The sequence below is a fragment of the Euleptes europaea genome, chromosome 6 (assembly GCF_029931775.1).
Source record: "Euleptes europaea isolate rEulEur1 chromosome 6, rEulEur1.hap1, whole genome shotgun sequence".
Classification (NCBI taxonomy): Eukaryota; Metazoa; Chordata; class Lepidosauria; order Squamata; family Sphaerodactylidae; genus Euleptes; species Euleptes europaea.
In genome coordinates, this window is record NC_079317.1 from 35,957,418 (window position 1) to 35,973,493 (window position 16,076).

Below are 16,076 nucleotides of genomic sequence, written 5' to 3' on the forward strand. Positions count from 1 at the left end.
AATTCAGTACATTCAAATCAATGGTTTGAAGTCTGCAAGCAAATATTTTCCATATTTTTGTTTTTTTGAGTTCATATAATTTTACTCAGTGCAAGTTTGTATAAACTCACCAAGCAATTGCCTCCAACCTTAAAACAAAATTTTATATTTCAGCAATCGGCCATTCAAGTCTGACTCAAATCTGCCCCAGCTTAGCTTCAGCAATGTTACGGATTTGTAGACAACTTACTGGGCTTGATTGTTTTAAATCAATCTGCTAGAAGCTGCGGATTCTGGAGTGACGGAAGGGCAAGTGAGGAATATGTGCTTCACCTCTTTTCTTCTGGCTGTTTCCCCTCTCCAAATCACCTCTACCCAGGCAGTTTTTCAATCTACTCTCCACCTACCTTTCCCTTTAGTTTTTATTTTCAGTCTTTGATGGTTACTTTTACTTAAAAAATGGAGAAAATTTACACAGCACTCCATGCAATATGTTTGGCCCTAATACCAAAAGTATGGATGTTATATGGGTTATATGGATGTTAATCTGACATTAATCTTGTAACAAGATCTTTGTTTAAAAGGATTAAACACAGTGCCTTACTAGTAGGTTTTAGTTCACAAACTCTGAGCAGTTCTTTCTTTGTCAATCCCAATTTTCTTTTGAACATTATTACAATGAACAAGTGAGAGGCCCATGAGACTCACACCCGGGTGGGGGGATCCTATCTCTCCCCAACATGGCTCCAGGTTCCACTACCCAGCTTAAGCTCTGCTCCTGGCCACCGTGGTGGAGGATGCTGGGATCTGCTCCCAGGCACTGTTGCTGTAGCCACGAGGCCTGGAACCGTTCCTGTGCCCAGAGTGGAGCCCTGCGGTGGCAACAGCCAGTTCAAAAGGTAAGAGTGTTGTCTGCGCATGTGCAGACAATGCTATTTTTTTAATGGGGGAATTTAAACCTCCAACGTATTTTTAAAAAGTTTTCAGATTTTTCTGCAAATCTGGGGAGTACCCCAAGTTTGCAGAGGAATCTGTTAGGTGGTGTGGTCTCGATCTGCGGATTTAGGTATTCGCAGATGTGGGTCGTATGTCATTATTAGATATATAAATGTCATAAGTATACCAGTAATTTAACAGGCAATACAACTGCACAAAGACTTGGAATACTGTTCTGACTAGAATCCTGACACTTTGACTAGTATATGAGCAAATGTTTTAACATTAGAAAGTGATTAAATATATATATTTATTACTTTAATTAATATATTATATATATTAATTACTTTAAAGGACTCCTGTTTTCCATGAGTTACCACATATATGCCAAAATACAAAGATAAAAGCAACACTAAATGTCTATTTGTCTTCGAACAAACAAAAAAGAAGAATATTAGGAATCTAATGAAGCTGACCTAACAATAGATTGATTTTTTTCTTTTTTAGAATATTTGTTACAGTAAAATTACAGTAATTTAAAGTACTCTTAATACCCACCACCCACCCTGATACATATATCCCACCACCAATATTTGACTTCCAGAGAAGTGTTTGAACAGTATTATGATTATTGATTATTAATAATATACTATATAAAAAAGAAATAATATCTCTATAACTCATTAACTATTTTAGTAAAATTCATTTTCGCCAGTTTGTCCCAATATGCGACGGCTTTTGACCAAGATCTTTTAAACTCTTCCATATCTTTACCGTGTAAAGAATCTGTTAATTTAGCCATTCGCATATACATCCATAATTTCTCTCTCCAGTCTCTGATTGAAGGTTTATTTACTTGCTTCCAGGTTTTAGCAATTGTAATTCTTGCTGCTGAAAAACTATATTGACTTATGACTCTATCACAATTTTCCATTTTCCCTTTAGGGATTCCTAGTAAGCAAAAAGCAGGATCTATTTTTAATGTGCAATTAATCAAATTGTTGGTTTCTATTACTACCTTTCTCCAGAAACCTTTAATTTTGGTATATAACCACCAGGCGTGCAAAAATGTTACTTTTTCAGACTTGCACTTCCAGCATAGACCTGATTCCTCTTTTTTAATTTTACTTAACAACACAGGTGTTAAATACCACCTATAGAACATTTTATATAGATCCTCTCTTATTTCATTAGTGATTGTAAATTTGTATTCTTTTCTCCACAGATTTTCCCAAGTTTCTAAATCAATGTTGTATCCTAAATCCTGCATCCATTTTACCATCACTGATTTAATTCTTTCTTGTTCCAAATTTACTTCTCTTAATAATTTATAAATCCTTCCTATTAAACCTTTATTTCCTTTATTCAATATTATTTCAAACTTTTTTTTTGTTAAAACCCACCATCTTGTCTTTATTAAATATATCTTTTACTTTATAATGCATAAACCAATCTTTTATTTTAAGTTCTTCTCTAGACTTTAGGAACCATTCTCCTTCTCTGCATTCTATGATCTCTCTATAAATATTCAAATCTAAATTTAATCGACTTCCTCTTTTCATAAAGTGTGTGTGTGTATATATATATATATATATATATATATATATATATATATATATATATATATATCGTTAATTAATATATTATATATATTAATTACTTTAAAGGACTCCTGTTTTCCATGAGTTACCACATATATGCCAAAATACAAAGATAAAAGCAACACTAAATGTCTATTTGTCTTCGAACAAACAAAAAAGAAGAATATTAGTAATCTAATGAAGCTGACCTAACAATAGATTGATTTTGATGGGGAGGGTGAAAAGCATACAACCTAGTTAAGAGATAAACTACTGATTCAGTTAGCTGGATTTCTTCTAAGTACTTTCAATTAATAATGACTTCAACAGGGCCACGTGAGAATAAGTGGTTTAAGAACTACAGCTAGAGGCATCTGATCTTCAAACCTCAATAGGCAGCAAAAATGTAACAAACTGGAAATTGAACAGAAGGACAATCACCTGCTCTGTATCACAACCAAATGTCAGCAGAAGTTTTGTATTCAGACTCTGCTTGCCTTACAGGCAGAGGTGGCTCAAAAGGGGTGCTGCCTGAGGCTGCTGCCACCACTGGCCTCCCCCACCCCAGGAGCTGAAGCAGATGACCTCCACATCCCCCAGGCATCTTTAAGCAGTGCTTGCAAACCACAATTGCTTAACAGAACTTCTTGCGCTCTCATGTCTTCAAGAATGTGCGTTCGAATATCCCTGCCCCAAAAATATATCTGGAAAATACCATATTGGTATTTTCTGGACATATTTGGGTCTCCCAAACATATCTGGGATTTTTCCAGGATACCAAAAAAATGGGCCCTAAAAACACCTGAAATTAACCGGGAACATCTGGAGCCGGCGTTTTCTCCCAGGACTGTTTTTTCCTTGTTGTTTTCTTTTCCCTCTGTGTTTCTGTGTTTCCAGGAACTTGGTATTGGCTTGCCATACTGCTTTAGGTAAGATCCTGTCAGTTTCAAGAGGTCTTGTTGTTTTTGAAAAGTTTGTTCTTTGCTGGAATTGGTTTGTGTTGGGTTCAGTGATTTTTGTGCGTGGATTCTTGTATTTTACATTGAGAGTCTCGGGTTTCACTTGGTTTAAGATTCTTGCATTTTATGTAGTTAAAGATTCTCACATTTTACATAGGCTTAGATTCTTGTTTTCATAGGTTCAGATTCTTGCATTTTATATTGGCTAGGCTTAGCAATTGCTTCCAATAGCGTTCCTATGGGATTAACGGGTTTTTAATTTTTTGCATTTTCTCCCTCCATAGGAAACAATGGAGCACATCTGGGGGCACCTTGTTCAGGGCCCACAGAATAGGTCCCCTCGTCCAAAGGACTTGAAATGGGGGGTTATTTAAGGGACAAGTACCAGCAGCTTCCCTGCAAGTTTGGTGCCAGTTCCTTTAAAAACACCCCCCAGAAAGATTCCCCATAGGAAATAATGGAGCCAAAAATATCAGAAGCCCACAAAAAAACCCAGATCTAAATACCATACTGGCATTTGAAATCCAAAAAACTAGGAATACAAATATTTTTTGGCTCCAATATATCTGGATCCAAAAAATTGTTGTTTTTTTGCTGCACACTTGTCTTGCTCCAGGATGGCAGTAGCTTCCATTCCTTAAAATCTGCTGACAGAGGACACCGCTTCACCACATCTCATTGCATAGCTGGCATGCTAAACAAAACGTAAAATACAAGGAACTGAACACTAATGTTCCATCTAGGAGAAAGGGGTTTTGTTATGGCTTTTTTAATTTAATTTTTTAAAATCTTGTATTTCTGTTCTCCAATTTTTATTTATTTAAATGACATAGTCTTCATTCTGGGGCAGAAACTTCTCTCTGGGAAAAGAATACCTTGATGGGAAAATAGGTCAGATATCTCATGAACTGCCTTGCTGTGAAGCAAGCAGAAGAGCAATCAGCAAAGGATTAACACAATTCCAGAAGGCATGGTCTGCAAACCTGACATTCCTTTGGGGGAGGAATTCCTTCAGAGCTTAGAAGTATACACGGGGAAAAGAGGGTTCAACTTCTAAAGTGACATAAATTTCAGCCAACCTTTAGGCATGAAAATCTGAAAAAGCGGAGAGGGTTGACAGAAGAGATGGACCTCACTGGGAGCATTTTTCTTATCTCTGCAGGGACCTGTGGTCTTGAGACCCATCCTGACTGATCTCCTACCAGTTGAACAGAAAAGAATCTCCAGTTTCTCTTTCTCATTCAGCTGGTAAGAGAGCAGCTGTACAGCAACAGTATTCACATCCTAGGAATGGACCAAAGTGGGAATAATGCTGCATCCTATATCACCATTTGTATTAATCAGGTCCAACGGAGGCCTCTGTGGAGATGTGTGTGAGACTTGAGTTACAGCCCTTTATAGGCATTCCTCCGAAGGAAGTAACAGTCCTTTTTAGGCAAACAACCCATGCTTTTTGTAATCCATCTGATGATGCTGGATATGGATGCGTACAGTCATTAGTGCCTACTGCTTAAAAGTGAACAGAATTTGAGTATCTGATCTTCATCTTCTGAGGTGTATCCTAAATCTCCTATGCCATGCCCAGTCAATATCTCTTCTTGTTTTGGTGTTATGTTATTGGAACATTTCACTGTGCATATATACTCAGTAGGAGCCCTATGGCACAGAGTGGTAAGCTGCAGTACTGAAGTCCAAGCTCTGCTCACGACCTGAGTTTGATCCCGACGGAAGTTGGTTTCAGGTAGCTGGCTCAAGGTTGAATCAGCCTTCCATTGTTCCGAGGTCGGTAAAATGAGTACCCAGCTTGCTGGGGGTAAAGGGAAGATGACTGGGGAAGGCAATAGCAAACCACCCTGTAAACGAAGTCTGCCTAGTAAACGTCGGGATGTGACGTCACCCCATGGGTCAGGAATGACCCGGTGCTTGCACAGGGGACCTTTACCTTTTTTTATATACTCAGTTACAACCCCCACTCCTGGGCAATGGTAGGCCTATCCAGTAACACATTTTGGTACCAAAACCTAGCAATGGAAACGAAGAGGGACATGTACCGGTATACTAACATGCAATAACGTGTGTGTGTTATGTGTCATCAAGTTCCTTCTGACTTATGGCAACCCTATTCATTAATGATATCTTCCTTGATTGAGTCAATCCATCTCATGTTGGGTCTTCCTCTTTTCCTGCTGCCTTCAACTTTTCCTAGCATTACTGTCTTTTCTGGTAAGTCTTGTCTTCTCATGATGTGACCAAAGTACAATAACCTCAGCTTAGTCATTTTAGCTTCTAAGAAGATTTCAGACTTGATTTCATCGAGAACCCACTTATTTGTCTTTTTGGTGGTCCATAGTATCTGTAAAACTCTCCCCCAACATTTCAAATGAATCAATTTTCTTCCTGTCAGCTTTATATGAACATATGAAGCTGCCTTATACTGAATCAGACCCTTGGTCCATCAAAGTCAGTATTGTCTACTCAGACTGGCAGCGGCTCTCCAGAGTCTCAGACAGAGGTCTTTCACATCATCTACTTGCCTAGTCCCTTTAACTGGAGATGCCGGGGATTGAACCTGGGACCTTCTACATGTCAAGCAGATGCTTCACCACTGAGCCACGGCCCCTCCCCAAAAGTTGAGTTTCCTGCATTTGGGGAAATCGCAGGGGTCATCACACCTGAAGTGCAATGGATGAACCTCACCCTGGGAAAACCTCCTTTCGAGATCAAGGTGTCTCCCCTGCCAGGTGGAAACTGTCTTTTTTGTTCATTGTAAACTTTCACATCCATGCATAGTAATGGGGAATAGTATAGTATAAATTATCTTGTTCTTGGTCTTCAGTGACACTTCCTTACATTTAAGAATCTTTTCCAGTTCCTTCACGGTTGCCTTTCCTTGCAATAATTTAAGCACTACAAATTAAAACATAGCCAGCATAGTGTAGTGGTTAAAGTGTCAGACTAGGATCTGGGAAACCCAGATTCAAATCCCTGCTTTACCATGGAAACTTGCTGGGTGACCTTGGGCCAGTCATACACACTCAGCCTCAACCCTGTCAAGTATTTGGATGGGAGACCTCCAAGGAATACCAGGGTCATGATGCAGAGGCAGGAAATGGCAAACCACCTGTGAACATCTCTTGCCTTGAAAACCCTATGGGATCACCATAAGTCAGCTGTGACGATGGCAAAAAAACGCCCCACGCAAATTAAAACCGCTGATTCTAGACATAGAGTGTCCCCTGTGTTCTCACATAACATGTCACCTAGATGTTCATGATAAAAACTGCATATTCATTACGTATACTATACAGCTGATCCAAGTTAGAATCCTATTTAAAAAGCAGATGTTCCAATGGTCTTTTTCATGTTTGTTATTTTTAAAAGCAGAATATATTCCTTCCAAAAACTATTCTGGAAAAACAAGAGACAAGGCTTACTAACTAGAAACATACAACCCAGCAAAGTTCTGGAAAATGCTATTGCTGAAGCAGAGAAGAGAAGTTGGGGACTTTAAAACTGTGAAGCATTTGAATGATATTAGAACAAACATAAGAAAAGCCATGCTGGATCAGACCAAGGTCCATCAAGTCCAGCAGTCTGTTCACACAATGGCCAACCAGGTGCCTCTAGGAAGCCCACAAACAAGATAACTGCAGCAGCATTATCCTGCCTATGTTCCACAGCACCTAATATAACAGGTGTGCTCCTCTGATCCTGGGGAGAATAGGTATGCATCATGACTAGTGTCCATTTTGACTAGTAGCCATGGATAGCCCTCTCCTCCACGAACATATCCACTTCCCTCTGAAAGCCTTCCAAGTTGGCAGCCATCACCACATCCTGGGGCAAGGAGTTCCACAATGTTAAAGCTGCATAGCCACACTTGCTGTGAAGTATGAATCTTCTGAGATGTGGGATGCTGTATCAATGCAGGTGAAATGATTTGTTTTATGGTTGCTAGGTTCAGACATTTATTCTCACCTGCTGCAGATGAACTAAGGCATCTGCTGAAGAGATGGGCTCTCACGTTTATACTTCTGAAATGTTTTCCATACAGCATTTGTTGTCATAGCTGCTGTTGGATGCTTTACAAGAGGCCAAAATGGTGTTGATCAATCACTGCCAGGCATACCCTTTCAACCTCAGTTGTTGCTGCTCAACCGCCAACAACACACACACAACCAATTTAATGTCAGGCACTGGATGAGACTCCTGGCAGTTCAAAGGCACATTATGAGATCAGAGTAACATGAACTTGGTTGTCAATCTGACTGAACCAGGATCATCTCATGGTCAAATCCTTCCAGCCAAAAGGCAAGAATTATAAAGGAAATCCAAAGAAGTCACATCAGTGGCATGGTAGCTTTCACCTGGGCTTCCTAATCTCATGGGTAACTGTTCTTGTTTTGCTGTTGGCCAAAGGGGCAAGCTGGTCCAAGAACATGGGCCCCACTTTTCAATTATATCTTGAAACATCTCTGTTTGCAGCTATTCTCCTTGAAAAGCACCCGGTAATTCAGTTAAAACAGTCAAAGCAGTCAATACCAAACTGATGATCTCCTCCTCTGATTGACCTTCAAGTGCTTCCATTCTGTATTTTTTTCTTTGGGGGAGGGTGTGCTGGCTTAAGACCTTAAAGTTCAGAAACTGCTTTCCACTTCCCATTTATTTTGGAAACTGGCTTATATGGGGAAAAGGGATCTTTAGAGATATGAATCTACCTTGTTAGCTTCTGTCTCCTGAAAAAGACACAACGCCATCAAGAACTTTCTGATGTTTCTTACTTAATCTATTTGTGGAAGACAGGACAAACCTGTCCAATGACGTGCTGTTTACCTCCAGGGAACAAGCCAGTTATGTTCTCCTCAGGACATAGTTGTTTGGGGCTGTGGATTCCCATAGGTGATGTTGTTACTTCTTGCACCCGCTGGCAGTAACCTTGGCTCAGGCTTAATTGCATTCCTCCCAGGGTTGTTCCTTTTGTCAGAACTGAAAGGGGCTATCAATGTGATTGACTGCCACTTTCTTGAATGAGTAGGCTTAGGTCCACTAGCTTCTTAGAGGAGGCATGTTCTCCTAGTTTCTGCTGTCTTGAAAACAAGAAGAATCTTTCTTTCTTCCCCACTCTACAACAGGATTTGCTTGACTATGCACCTAAGAATGGAGTAGTGGTTGAAACTCATCTTTCAGTGTTTTAATCATCCGTTTCTCTGGATTATCTCACTGTATCACTGCACCACATGTAAGTGCTGCCATCTAGGTAAAATTAATCCAGTAACTCTACTGGGTCCTTGCAGCTCATGATTTCCCCTCATGATCCTGAAGCATCTTGTTTCCATCGTTCCCTTGGAATTACCAGTGCAGATGTTAAAGCTGATGCAAAGTTCTGCTGTATGCATTCTCTGAGAATCTCCACCGTATTTTTTAAAAAACTAGATTACAAGGGACCCTTCCAATGCTCAGTCCTTTAACGCTTCCCTCTGGAAGAATCAAAGACTAGATTCATGGATTTAGGTCGGGCTGACATGAGGAAAACCTCACAGATCTCCACGGAGAATACTCTTAACTTGATTTCCAGTTGACCTCCACCCCCCTCCGCAATGCATGGTTTGAGTTAGAAGGACGCATTAGCTCTTAGATGGATAAATCTGTTGGGGACTAGAAGCAGTGAGAACATTCTTCTTTCCTGTTTGGACACAGGAAATGAAGTCTGAAGCAGCCTTGGATGATTCCTTGAACACATGAACACATGAAGCTGCCTTATACTGAATCAGACCCTTGGTCCATCAAAGTCAGTACTGTCTAGTCAGACTGGCAGCGGCTCTCCAGGGTCTCAGGTAGAGGTCTTTCACATCACCTACTTGCCTAGTCCCTTTAATTGGAGATTAAACCTGGGATTGAACCTGGGACCTTCTGCATGCCAAGCAGATGCTCTTCCACTGAGCCACAACCCCTCCAACAACTCCTTGTTGTTAGTTTTGTCACTATGCCCTGCTGGCTGCCTCCCTTGACAGACTGTGGTATCCTAAGCCTTGCCATCTTTCTTGGAGTCTGCAGAACCCAGGCTCATTGGAGCGGCAACTGCTTCCCTGACCCAGAGGGACTCCAAAGAGCATGAAGGCAACTGCCTCCCTCTCTCTCTGGCAGGCTTTGTCTTCAATGCAACCTCTGATGCATCTGTGTAGCATCCATCTCTTCCCACAAAGAGAATTTGTCCTGTACTGAAGAAGCTATCGTTCCCAAAGCAATCTCTAAGACAGAAAAGGTGGCATAAAGAATAAAGGAATACTTGAAAGAACCCCTTGCACCTTCTCAACGAAGATACTTGGGGGTGGGGCAGGAGTGATCATCTGAAAACAGGCAGGTGAACCATGTGCCAGCATGAAGCACTGAGATTAAATATATCCAAACTATGCCTTGCCCCTCCCTCCAGCCTAATAAGTCAAGAGGGGAGGCAGATATTAAAAGGCAAAGATCAATGCTCCATGCAGGGACATCTGAGATGAAAGCTGACTTTGGCTCCAAGACAAAACAGGAGGTAGGACTGAAATTTTCCCTGACAGAAGTGTCATGTTTGTTGCTTCTGCTTTCTGAGCTGGGTAAGGAACTAGCTCTTTGCTGACTACTCTCCTACCAGCTGAATGAAAATAAATACCCCCTCCCACCAAAGCCTTCTAAGACAGATTTTTTTTGTAGTGGAGCTACAAGGCAGTTCAATCAACAGCAGTCTCTAGAAAAACTCTATTTCTACATTCACTATTTAAAAAGAAATGTCTCCATCCCCAAACTGAAAATATTTCAGAGCTGACCTCCTCCAAGGCACTGAGCTACAGCTTTTTAAATTCCTGGGTTGTTTTGCCAAATTCATCAAGATTGTAACTTCTACTCACAAAGAATATCACAACGGTACTTTAAGCAAAATTAAGTGACAGAGACTCTAGATCTGAGGATTGCTCAAAAACTGCTAAGAAACTCTTACATATGCATTGCTCCTACACTGCTGTATGTGGGGTGAGGGGTTAGGACAGACACAGTTCCTGTTAGTGCCCTGTAAGAAAAGACATTTGTTGCTCTGGGTGGCTTATGTATTTCCTACCAGTTCACTCTCTTCTTCATCTGGGTCTTTCTTGTCTTCTTTCTGGTCTTCAATGTTGGCATCAAAATCCTCCATCTCCACCTAAGTAACACATAGTTATAAGATTATAGCAAACTGCAATACCTGCTCATGACACTGGTGCCTCAGTAAAGGCAAAGATCAAATAGATTCAAAAGAAACAAACAATGGCATTAACTCAATGGTACTGATTCAGCATACGAACAACTGGTTTTTCTTTCTACAGCTTTGTATTTTAGGTCTTTTGTCACAGAAATAGATGATACCTTTGCAGCTTGTGTTCTCCATCCACGTATACTCTTTAGTACCAATGAAATGTCAACTGATAATTCTATCAATTTTATACACATTTGCTTCAAAACGTTAAGAATTCCCATTCTACGCTTTACTGCAGTGGTAGACAATAGGAAAAGAAAACTTCAAGCAGATTAATTGCCTGTATATACAGCCATGTAGTTCAGAAAGCTTAAGTACAACTTTTATCAGTTTCCCAGTCCCACTGCAGACTATCCCCACAGAGCTATAACTGGGGGGGGGGGACACACAAGAAGAAGAAGTTGGTTTTTATATGCCGATTTTCACTACCTTTTAAGGAGAATTAAACCGGATTACAGACACATTGTGAGGTAGGTGGGGCTGAGAGTGTTCAGAGAGAACTGTGACTAGCCCAAGGTCACCCAGCAGGCTTCATGCGGAGAACTGGGAAATCAAACCCAGATCTCCAGATTAGAGACTGCTGTTCATGGGGAGGAGTGGGGAATCAAACCTGGTTCTCCAGATTAGAGTCCATCGCTCTTAACCACTGCACCATGCAGGCAGCATGGTGGCATGCAGAGAGGGCGGCAGAACTGCCTCTCCTATCCAGCCCATTCCTCCTGTAGGAGAGGCAGTTCCGCTGCCCTCTCTGCATGGCACAGGGGTAGCAGCTGCCCTTCTTGTCCCCTCCCCCCAGCTATGGTCCTGCCCACATACATACATACACACACTATGCTGTCCCTTAGGATCTGCTGACACTGCAGGAACAAAATTTCAGAGTGCTCAGGGGACTGCAATATGTGTGTTTGGGGAACTGGCCTCCTCTGAAGAAAAGTTAAGGACACTGAAGCTTTCTGAACTGCATGGTTAGATAACAAGCCAATACTGGCAGAAATATTTGTGCCTGTATCATGTGCAAGCATGGATTTTCTGAGGTTTCCACACAGAAGAGTATGTTAAATGTACATCCCACCTCCTTGAGATCCAGATTTAGTGGCCCATATTGGAAAAGAATACAACCTGCAAACACCTTCATCTCTGTCTGATAACTGAGATTTTTACTCATATTAGAGAAGTCTCTCTTCCTGAAAGCTGAGGCTCTTGTTTCTACCTCTGAGATTACTAGAATGAAGTAAATAGTGATACCACAAGAGTTACCAGGCAGCAGTTCTCTTGCAGAATTCTTGTTCTTTGCCTGGCTCTTCCAGCAGCTTCTAACATCAAAATCCAGATGTGCAGCACTTGAGCTGCATATTATCTGTACATCCGTATACTCCAATATGCCTTGAGCTACTCAAAAAAGCACTGAGAATGCATGTCAAGACTATGAGGACGTGGCAAGTAAATGTTCTTTCCAAGTAATGCCTCCCTCACTGAAGGCAGACTACAGGCACTTTTTTGGAAGTTTGATCACAGGAGTACTTTGGTAAGACTCAGGAGTAGTTAATTCTCCTAGACCTCTAATATTTTTCTGCTTATAATTTCACACAATAAATTCTTCGGTCTGTAGTAAAACCCTGCACTAGTAACCAGCTTTCTTCTACAGTCTGGAAAATCAACAGTTTTTGTTTAGCCACATATAATGAATGGGCTCACACATTTTTTGCTTCTTACAAATCTCACCTCTTCGATAGCAGCATCTTGTAGCAAAGAACGAATGTCTAAACGTATCATGTGACGAGGCGCCATCTCCCAATAATCAGCCATCTGAAAAATGGAAGAATGGGAGCAGGGAAGAGTTTCCCTACATTAGAGCATTTCTAAAGAAAAACGTTGGGTTTAGTCAGGAAAGAATTCTTTTCCCCTGAGTATAGGTAAGTGCATTACGATTTTGCAAGAAAACACAAATCTAACCCAGTTTCCAATTTGCCTGTTAAATGCTGGTAAAAACTGTTATTACCCTGCATGCATTACAGTAATATTTTCCAAATAAAATCAGAGTACATGACGACAGAAGACGTTTAAATATTTGAGGTTGATAAATGGACTTTATTTCTTTAGCTATTTAATTTATAGCCTGCTTTCCCCCCAATGGGTACCCAAAGTTCCCTACAACAGCATTCTCCCCTCTTCCATTTTATCTTCACAACAACCACCCTGCGAGGTCAGTTAGGGATAGGGGAGTAACTGGCCCAAGCAAACTTTCATGGTTTCCTAGACCTAGACTGTGCTAACCAGTATACCACACTGGCTTTTGCCTCCTAAAATAAATACACAAATCCTTAGAATGGATATCTTCTTAAAACAGCCCCTTCCCCCAAGAAATTCGGTCAGCCCTGAGAAAATTAACTGCAGCAGTGTCTATCCTTCTGCAGCTTTGTGGAGTTACCCTGTTGATTTCTTTGAGCTTGCGTCCATGGACGTTTCTCTTGCAACAGGTCTGGTTGTCTGCGCTTATTTCAGCCACATAGACCTAGAAGGCACAGGAGATAAGAAAATATGCTGAACACACCTGCTGCCCAGGTCCAAAGTCTGCTTGTTGGCCTAAGGAGAGCTTGTGAGCACACTGGATGATGTGCCAACTAAGACGGAACAAGCAAGGCTGAAGGAGGGATGATGTCAAATTTGGACTTGCAGTGGGAACCTGCTTCTCTGTATTGTGGTGCACCCCTTTTTTCTTGAGACTCTATACCACTTTCTAGCAATGAGCTTGGACACAGTTAACACTAATTCATACCAAAAAAATCCAATATAAAACAAATCATAAATACAACATTAACATCCAAGGTGGTAATAAAAGAGTAACTCTCCAATAAAACACAGCAACCACCATCAACGAGTAGCTCGCTTTTGTTAACGCAAGGTTTGCTAGGCACAGAGTTGACTGGGTCGCTGGTCTGGAATAAAACAGGAAGTGTATCTGGGGCACTCTGTCTGCAGAAAATTCCATAGTTGGGCTGCCACTCTAGGCTGCAGAGCACAGTGATCTTCACGGACTCCAGCACAGCTTCACCCTCAACCCATTCGTTCTCCCTGTCAAGGCCTGCCTACATATGTTTCTGGGTCAGGACTATATCTTTCAGTCTTTGCTACAGTCTAGTTTAGGCCTTCCCTTCTGGGCTGACTACTTTTAGTACCACCTGCCAGGCAGCCCTGTCAATGCATCCCAGAGTCTGTGGATTGCTACTCTGGGGCTAGTGATAACTTGAAGTTTGGGTCAACTGCTATGTTGGCCTCAGATCCTGCAGGGACTTGAGGAGTGGTTCTGCCTTGGCTGTTTACAGCCCAAGCACTGGCTATCATGGGTCATTTTAGAGGTGCTAACCACTGAAAAGGTTCTCTAAGGAAGCTTACCTCAAACCCTTTTGTTTTTGCAGCACTCCAGAACTGCTCAAAGTGACGCACTTTGTCATTGATGGCATCAAGGATAATGAAGGGGAAAAACCCATCGTCCAAAGTCTTTTTGAAGGTTTTGAACATGCTGGCACGGTAGACCTCTTCCATATCAGCTTCATATTCGTACTCCAAAACCTGCTCCAGAAAACAGCACATTAGGCTAAAGGAGAACAAGCCTCCTTCCTAATAAGAGTGGATTTTCAGCTCCTACTATCACACAATGACTAAGGACCCTAGAGACTGGTAGCAAAGGCAGGTGTTGGGCGGGCTGGCTTGCTTACTAAGCCTGCATGGCTGTTTCGCATTGGTGGCAGCCCTGTTTAAGTTCTTTTAAAGTCTAATATATTTTTTATCCCACCCTTTCTCCAAGGAGTTCAGGGTAGTTTACACGGTTCTCTCCTCCACATTATTATCACAACCCTGTGAGATTATTAGGCTGAGACAATGACTGTTACAAGCTTGGCTAGTGAGATGTATGCAAGAGGGGGGATTTCAACCTGGGATTCTCAGCTCCTGGTCCAGCACGCTAACCACTACCACACTGGATGAGTGAGACACTGAGCACGTGCAAAGTCCTGTGGGTGGATTCTTTTGCCTTGTTGGCATGATGTTGAAACCAGGGCTTAGTCTACATCCCTGTTGGACCAAGACCTTAACATTCTACCAAATTGGCCTAAGACAGAAGTGGCCATTTTCTACACTCAAGGGTTGCTCTCCTCTGACAGCAGTAGCATATTTCTCCAAACAAACTGATGTGTTCATCAATGATTAGTCACTGAATAAATCAGGCACTAACTAGCATGGAAGGCTTTGTAATTATGGAACACAGCATGATAGCCACAGAATGTGCTATGTACACATTCCAAAGAGAAATGGTTTTAATATGCAGGCCATACCTCTTGCAACGTTTCCTTTTCCTTCAAGTAAAACTGTGGGCAAATCTTTTACTGCACCTTAATTTAAATTAAGAGGATAATCATGTGTTGGGTAAAACAGTTTTGAGGGGCTAGATATGACCCACAGACTGACAGTTGGCCACTTATGGGGCTGGGGCCTTAGCAGTTTATTGGTGGATTTTTCTTTTCACAGTCTCAACATTCAAGGAAGCTATTGAAAGACAAGTATAAAATGCCAAGCACATAGTTTAAAACAATGCCTAACTTTGTCTGGCCAAAAAAGCCTTGTGTTCTTATCAAGACAAAGCACTGTTATTTGGAGTTGCATGATCCTTGCCTATTAAAAGCGACCCTGGCAAGTATTTGGATGGGACAGCCTCCAAGGAATACCAGGGGAGTTACGTAGAGGCAGACAATGGCAAACCACCCCTGAACATCTCTTGCCTTGAAAACCCCACCAAAGGTTACCACAAGCCAGATGTGACTTGACGGCAAGAAAAAAAAGTGCACTTCCACATTGTTCCACTCCTCCTTGGGACGAGCTCAGTTACAAGGGCCAAGGCATTAAGAGTACCTTCTTTTTCACTCTTTTCTTTGTATCTGGGTCTCGTTCCTCTTTTTCTATTTCAGTGATAAAATAGTCATCCAGGCTGAGCACTCTCGGTGCAGCTCCTCCACATTCCACTTCTTTATCCTGGAAAGGAAACACAGGGACATAACTTGCACTTTTGCTACAAGCACATAGAAAGCCCCAACAGCAGTCTCCTTGCTGTTAGTAAGAGAACATTCCCCTTTCAGCTCTTTATTATAGCTAACACCTGCCATGTCTCTTCCAACCTTGTGTGATTTTGTACGGTGGAATGCGCTGCCTCGGGGGGTGGGGTGGGGGTGGAGTCCCTGTCTTCGGAGGTCTTTAAGCAGAGGTTGGATGGCCATCTGTCAGGAGCGCTTTGATTGTGGGATCCTGCATGGCAGGAGGTTGGACTGGATGGCCCTTGTGGTCTCTTCCAACCTTGTGTGATTT

General features: G+C 41.7%; 1 protein-coding gene across 1 annotated transcript in view; it reads right to left on the minus strand.

Moving 5' to 3' along the window:
- YLPM1 (YLP motif containing 1) overlaps positions 1 to 16,076 on the minus strand; it is a 63,889-nt gene that overhangs the window by 15,928 nt on the left and 31,885 nt on the right. The window contains exons 13-17 of the mRNA XM_056852188.1: positions 15,627 to 15,746; positions 14,115 to 14,291; positions 13,150 to 13,233; positions 12,444 to 12,527; positions 10,548 to 10,628 (exon numbers count right to left, since the gene is read on the minus strand). Of these exons, the coding sequence (XP_056708166.1) occupies positions 10,548 to 10,628; positions 12,444 to 12,527; positions 13,150 to 13,233; positions 14,115 to 14,291; positions 15,627 to 15,746 (546 nt within the window). The remainder of the gene's footprint in view (positions 1 to 10,547; positions 10,629 to 12,443; positions 12,528 to 13,149; positions 13,234 to 14,114; positions 14,292 to 15,626; positions 15,747 to 16,076) is intronic.